The sequence below is a fragment of the Jatropha curcas genome, chromosome 6, assembly GCF_041381405.1.
Source record: "Jatropha curcas cultivar XTBG-Jc1 chromosome 6, XTBG_Jcur_1.0, whole genome shotgun sequence".
NCBI classification, from domain to species: domain Eukaryota; kingdom Viridiplantae; phylum Streptophyta; class Magnoliopsida; order Malpighiales; family Euphorbiaceae; genus Jatropha; species Jatropha curcas.
This window is the reverse complement of record NC_143156.1, coordinates 3,803,393-3,810,853: the sequence shown is the minus strand read 5'-3', so window position 1 is coordinate 3,810,853 and position 7,461 is coordinate 3,803,393. Positions and strand designations below refer to the sequence as shown.

The following is a 7,461-nucleotide window of genomic DNA, read 5'->3' as shown; positions in this document are numbered from 1 at the left end:
TTGATATTGTCTCTCTCACTAAATAATTAACAAGATACCTAGTCCATTCTTTTCTTTTGTCACTATATATATATTAACAAATTTTCAAAAAAAAAAAAAGAAAAAAAGAAAAAAAAATTGATTGTCTTCAGCCAGATGTTAAAAGTTACTGTTCAATAAGGTCATTCTCAATTACTATTCAGTGGTGGCAGTTGTTTTCTTGATGATGAACAATGTCATTTTATGCCATGATCAAATGGATTTTCCGGAATATTATGTTCATAAAGAAACATGGAATTGGCATCCAAAGTTCATCTGAACAACCTTAAATCTATGACTAGATTAAGATACCAATTGCTAATTATACAACTTTACAATATATATAAATTAAAAGAATCTTTTATTACAAATTTCCAATTAATCCACAAAAGCAAAAGATAAAAGCTTGCATATAATTATATTCTTTTCTCATCTCCAGAAATGTCCTTCAAGCTTGTCTAAACAGTTACAGTACCCTTCTTTTTATATAACTTCCATTATTACATACCCTTCTCATTGAAATTCTCAGAGGAAAAATAATTATGAGTATTGAATCTGATAAAAACCCTGAAAATAATAACACTAACCATGCCAGGATAGGAAAAATTCTCCGTAAGACAAGGTCGGTTTTGAAGTTGATCAAGTCTGATCAACCATGCCCTTTGGATGTTCCTAAGTCGCCGGAAAGGCCACGGAAGTTTGCGGTGCTTATTGCAGTGAGTTACAGAGGCCAGAAATATGAGCTTAAAGGAACTATCAATGATGTAAAGAGAATGAAGAAGTGGTTAATTGGTAATTTTGAGTTTAAGCCAAAGAACATTCTCATTCTCACAGGTAAATTAATATCTATTTAGTTAGCAATTATCTTTATGATATTATCATAATATTGATCTATTGTTTCATTTTCAGAAGACGAGAAGGATAAAAGACTAAAACCAACAAAGGAGAACATTCAAAATTCCATGAAATGGCTAGTGAAGGATTGCAGAGAGGGTGACTCTTTGGTTTTCTACTTCTCCGGCCATGGCTTGCGGCAACCGGATTTTGACGAGGATGAGCGTGACGGCTGGGACGAAACTATTTGTCCGGTTGATTTTGATAAAGCAGGCATGATTTTAGACAATGAAATTAATGCCACAATTGTTCGGCCTCTCCCTAAGGGTGTTGTGTTACATGCAATTGTTGATGCTTGCCATAGCGGAACTGTTCTTGATCTACCTTATGTGTATAATAGAGACAGGTAATATTTTTTCTTTTACAATTTTTTCGATTAGACTTTGATTATTTTGGAGGTTTAAACTCGAAATGTCGTAAATCTATGAATAATTCTAGTACTCTACTTGTGATTTAAAAGTCTGATATTCGAATCAAGAAAACAACCTCTCTGCCAAAAAAAAAATACAGAGAATACCGCACATCAATCTTCTCCAGAGTTTAAAGTTGTACTCATCAGTTCTATTTCGTGAAATAGGAAATGCTGGGACGACAATCGGCCACCATCTGGTGTTTACAAATCTACAATTGGTGGATTGGCTATTGGAATTAGTGCTTGTCGGGATGATCAAATGGCTGCAGATACTGATGTGAGTTATTCAGTTTAATCTTAATTTAAACGACATGCCGTTACACACAAGGAAATTATATCAATTTTTGAGCAGTTTGTTAATTTGACAATCTGTTGTTTACATTCGTTGCCTGCCAACCACAAGTTGCTTCTATGGTCTTTAGGTTTGGCAGATTAAAGCTGAAAGCTGATAAAAGTCTATCAATCAAATTTCATCTTTTTCCTATTTATATTATATTTAAACTTTATTAATTTTATAAAAATAATTACGAATAACAAATTTTTTTGAGAATCAATCATATTGATAATTATTTAAGAATAACAAATTTCTATAAATATCATTTTAAAAAAATTAATTAGTATTTTTTATTTATATAACACATTAAAACAAGAAATGATGAATTCATCTTAAAAATTAAAAGAATATATATTCTACAATATAATATATAAAAATAATTATATACCTTTAATCACACTTTACATTTTAACAGCAATATCTATTAAAATTTTACTAAACATCAAAATTTATCAACTAACCCCTATCGCCTATAAACAACTAAACCTAATCAGTCATCTATCAAGGACATGCCACTTATTCTACCTCGCAGCTAGAAATGTTTTTTTTTTTTTTTTTTTTTTTTTTTTTTTTTTTTTTAATATTAAGAGAGGGGATTCGAATTTTGATCTATTACCAGATTGTACATGTAACACTAAGCTTATAATTTTTTTTTTAGAAAAAAAATCTCTAGGCTTATGTTTTGGTGTGTATTTCTTTATTTATTTAGCTTATATCAATTAATAGTTTGTTAAAATTCATGAATTAAATATTACAGGCATTTAATATAAGCAAAGCTGATATGGAAATGAGTGGAGCTCTTACTCATACATTGATAAGTAATGTGCAAAAAGAGCAACAAATAACATATGGTCAGCTACTTGACAATATCTATAATGACATTGAAAAGGCTGACCAAAGAGGTTGCCTTCCTCTCAGGCTCTTGAGAACACTGCTTCATGAGAGATTATTACAGGTCAATTTATTATCTACTTCATTTAATTAATTTCCTGATCATCGTATAATCAAGCAATTTTATAAAATTAATTATAGAAAATTTCAATTTAAGGTTTTAAATTAACATATTAAACTTCAATTTATCAATATTTCGTAGTATTCTCAACATAGTTGATTAGCTGCTGATTTACATAATTTTTATGTTTTAAAATTGTTGCAGAAGCCTCAACTTTCGAGCTCTGAACCCTTCAATATTTATCAGAAGCCTTTCGTTTTATGATTAATGTGTACATATATAAGAAGGTTTGCTTTTGGAGGAATGAGGATGGTTCAATTTACAAATAGTATGTTTTGAAATAATCAATAAGATTGTTCTTGTGAATGTAAAATACAAAGTCATGGCCACAATTTGTAGTTGAAGCCATTAGGGATGATAATGAATAATGATATTTCGTGTGGCCTATGTTCCACATATTTTGTGCCTTCTATAAGTGTAATATAGAGGATAATTTTTTTTTTTTTTTAAAAAAAGTATTTTTAAATTATATTTGGATTTTATTGAATTGTGTTTTTTTTTTTTTTTTCTTCTGAGGGACTGTATTCATATATATAGTTCTTTAACCATGTGGTAGCGAGTTGGATTATTAAACTGTACCAATTGCTAATAGATAAAAAATTATCCGTTTCATAATTAGGAGAGAATGTAATTAAGTCACATATACCCTTTCTGATCTTGTTCCTTATCATTTATATATTTCTTATTTTTGGCATTCAGTAATTTCTTTTTTTAACAAAATAGGAGCTGTTTAATTTGCTGCAATTAAATGTTAATCCATGAATGTCATAATTAAACAACAACTATCAAATATATTCAATGCACTATTGGAGATTAATGCTTTATTTGGAAAGGAGATGAAAAAAAATAATGGAGAAGAGAAAATATTGAAATCAACATTAAACGGTGCATGCAGTTTTCTCAATTCGTTCTTTTTTTTTTCTTCAATTTAGAGACGTTCTAGTTTAATGGATCGGAAAAATATATATATATTTTCCTCACCCTTTCCAAAAAAGGATAATTAAACATTTTTCATGATATTTTCCTTAGATATTTTCTTTCCTCTACAAAAAAATCTTTTTTTCAAAACGAAGTATAAACCTTTGATGTCTTAATTTTGAGGGTAAAGAAAGAAAAAAGACTTCAAGTCAACTACAAATTTTCAACACCTTGGATCAAATCTTATACCTGTTCAGACCATCTGGAATCACCACATTAGCTTTACACTAATTATTTGGAATCTGCCAGACTTCGTATCAGCTCAAGAATAGAAAATTTGATACTTCAACAGAAAAAACTTGGAATAATAGTGGGTCATACACTTTTTTTGAAGGCCTCAACTAATTTTTGGCTGTCATCTTTACCCACAAAAACTTTATGAAACCAGCTAAGGGACCATGGCCTCCATTGTTTCCCTTTTATCATTCTCAAACAAATAATATCTTCTGATAAGTTGGAAGCTATTAAAAAAGATACAAAACCTCAATTAATTCTGATTAAGTGTCTTTAAGTGTTTTCCTTGTTTAATTAGTGCAGATTAATTGATCATCAATTTACCAAATCATTGAATGTGGCCCCAAAGATTTTGGCTAAACAACCAACAATTAGATATAAAGAATCTTCATATGTCCACTCAAAAAAGAAATTAACAAAATAAAAAAAAAATACAAAGATTACAAGCATCTGGTTCTTTACAACTCCTCCAAGAAATCGAATGTCACTTCGTTTGACAAAAAACAGTTCTTGCCACAATCAATCATTTAGTTTCAATAAATAAAAGTAATGCCTTTTTTTTAATCGCCATTTCCATGTGTATATATATGTGTATATACGTGAGATGTTTTATAATCTATCTTTCTTAATTAGAACAGAAGCTAGTAAGCAATGGCAAGCCGAAGAGAAAGATGCAGCTGGTGTGGTGTGCAGCTAATTGTGCCACCAGAAGCTCAAACCATTAGATGTGCAGTGTGTCAAGCCATCACGAGGGTTCAGCCCTATGACACCTTGGCTCAAGTCCGTGACACTATAAACCAGACAGCTACACGGATCATTAACATGGTGACTGGTCCTGGAGCGGCGGCTGGGAATTATGGTTATGGTTATTATGTTCAACCGCCAAGACCGGTGCTTTTGCCTCTTCCTTCTGCGCATGGGAGGAAAAGGGCAGTGCTTTGTGGGGTGAGTTATAAAGGGAAGAGTTATAAGATAAAAGGAAGTATTAATGATGTTAGGTGCATGAGATACCTTCTAGTTGAGAAGATGGGGTTTCCTACCGACTCTATACTAATGCTTACAGGTACTTGATTTTTCTTTTCTTTTTTTTTTTTTTTTTTGGTAATTTTAATGTACATTTGACATGTTTTTGGTTTAAAAGATTTTTGTTTCGAATTTCAAAATTTTCCTTTTTTTAGTATTCCAAGAGGGAACTTCAATATGGATTTTTCACTATATTAAATATGCTAATTTTATATTTTTCTGCTCGGTCATAAATTACTGGTCATCAAATTAATATATTTAAAGTTAAAATTTTTTTTCACTAATTTGATGAGCGAAAAAATAAGGATTTAGGGTTCTTTTTCACTAATTATCATGTCTTTTCCAAACAAAAAGGAAAGATTAATCTTATAAAACCTTCCTTTACTCTATAAAATTTCCTCCCAAATATAATGTCGAAACTACTTTAGACTTTAGCAGGCTATAATCCCTCCAAACTTTTTAAAATTCAATTTTCTTCTCTTTAAATTTTATTTATATTTCAAAAATGTCCATTTTAGCCCCCTATATTTAAATCTAACTCTATTTTTTATTTTCGGTCCCCTAATATTTGAAGTCTAGTTTGGTTCCTCTAAAGGTTTTTTTTTTTTTTCCCAGAAAGAGTTTTAATTTCATTCCTTTGCTTTTGAAAATTTCAGATGTTTAAAAAAATAAAATTCTGATGTACCAAAGTTACATAAATTTCCCACTTTTTTATATGAAAAATGATTTGAAATGAATATGCAGAAGATGAGAAATGCCCACTCAAGATCCCAACAAAAGAGAACATAAGACAGGCATTAAGATGGCTTGTTCAAGGATGTCAACCAGGAGACTCTTTAGTGTTTCATTTCTCAGGCCATGGTTCCCAAGTGCCAGACACGGACATGGATGAGGTTGATGGGTTAGATGAAACTTTATGTCCTCTTGATTATGAAACTGAAGGAATGATAATTGATGATGAAATTAATGAGACCATTGTAAGGCCATTGCCAAAAGGAGCTATGCTTCATGCCATCATTGATGCTTGCTATAGTGGAACCATACTTGATCTACCATTTGCATGCAAGATGAACAGGTGAATGCATTTCAACTGAGCTAAACCCTAGTTTTTATGTTTGGTTAATACTTGATCTAACATTTGAACGATAATGGTTGTCAATAGGGATGGATTTTATACATGGGAAGAGCAAATTTGTACATCAGGTCCTTACAAAGGAACAAGTGGAGGGCTAGCCCTCTGTTTCAGCGCTTGTAATGATGATCAAATTTCTGTGGATACTACAGTGAGTGATCACTTTTTATATTACTTTTGAAACTAAGGAATGAACCTCAACATTTCAAATATTATTTTGTTTTAAAGATCCAAGACAGAGGAACAAACAGGGGAAACAGAGGAACTGAGTAGAAGAGAAAACAAGGAACTAAGTAGAGGAGAAAACAGAGGAACAAACAGGGGAAACAGAATGTTACTATTTATAAAAAACCCATAACCTTCAAAACCTGGATTGTCACTGTCCTTCAAAATCTGTGAGGGTTTTACCTAGATACCATTTCCGGTCGAACAGGAAGAGACATTTTAAAACCAACAAAAACCCATGACCTTCAAATTGTCTTAATACAGCTTAAATTACTTGCAGGCATTAGCAGGAAATGCATCAACTGGTGCCCTGACTTACAGCTTTATACAAGCAGTGGAAAATGAACCTGGATTAACATATGGTCGCTTGCTTAATGCCATGCGCCAAGCAATTCGTGGAGCTAAAACAGGCGGATTACGCCTAAGTGGTCCTATTGCTTCTCTAATAAACAGAACATTATTCAACACTGAGATAACACAGGTATATATAAGCAAATTGCTTCACATTTCATCTTTAATTTTCTTAATTATGAATATACTAAGAGACCTTTAATTGGTGATCTTTTGCAGGAACCGCAGTTGTCTTCTTCTGAGAAATTTGATATTTACTCCAAACAATTTTTACTGTAATAGATATTGGCTATGGTTGTTATGTAGGCTTGCTTGCAAGATTGGTCTGATTAGATAAAGGTTAAGGCCTGTTTGGTGCAAATGCATTCCATGAAATTTTGTGGAATTGGTTTTGATTTTTATGTTTGTATATTGGAGATAAATGAAAATTTTCATTTTATTCCTAAAAAAGCTAAAATTTATGACATTTATGTAATTGAACCAAATTCTATATTTATAAATGTATTGTGCAATTTGAACTCATTTAGACAAAAGAGGCGTAATGTAAGTAATGAATATGAAATTATTTCTTAAAAAACAATAATTCATATGTGAATTTGAATACTATTAATATATATTATTAATAGACTATTAATATAGAATAAACACACCTGCAGCGAGAGGCGAAAAGCCTTAAGTGTGACTAAATCCCGAGTCGGATTAGGCGGTCCCTAGTGGTCTGATACCGATGGTTTACACAAAAAAAAAAATAGACTATTAATATATCATTAACTAATTTACAATTAATAAGTATTCTTATTTTAATCAAATCTAACAGTTCATATAGAGGTTATTGAAATCTAATAATA

General features: G+C 31.1%; 2 protein-coding genes across 3 annotated transcripts; both read left to right on the top strand.

Moving 5' to 3' along the window:
* The first annotated feature begins 463 nt into the window (after positions 1-463).
* Positions 464-3,178, top strand: LOC105631582 (metacaspase-1). 2 transcript variants are annotated; one of them, XM_012213748.4, is made up of 5 exons: positions 464-852; positions 928-1,258; positions 1,490-1,601; positions 2,416-2,613; positions 2,815-3,178. In XM_012213748.4, the coding sequence occupies exons 1-5, from the start codon at positions 561-563 to the stop codon at positions 2,872-2,874; spliced, it is 993 nt and encodes a 330-aa protein (XP_012069138.1). In that variant the 5' UTR covers positions 464-560; the 3' UTR covers positions 2,875-3,178. The 2 variants fall into 2 exon arrangements, with proteins under 2 accessions (XP_012069138.1, XP_020533883.1); XM_020678224.3 differs by lacking the exon at positions 2,416-2,613.
* Positions 3,179-4,477: 1,299 nt separating this feature from the next.
* Positions 4,478-7,320, top strand: LOC105631580 (metacaspase-3). Its single transcript, XM_012213747.4, has 5 exons — positions 4,478-4,945; positions 5,650-5,980; positions 6,068-6,188; positions 6,543-6,743; positions 6,833-7,320. Exons 1-5 carry the CDS (start codon positions 4,534-4,536, stop codon positions 6,890-6,892), a joined length of 1,125 nt encoding a protein of 374 aa, XP_012069137.1. The 5' UTR covers positions 4,478-4,533; the 3' UTR covers positions 6,893-7,320.
* The last annotated feature ends 141 nt before the right edge of the window (positions 7,321-7,461 follow it).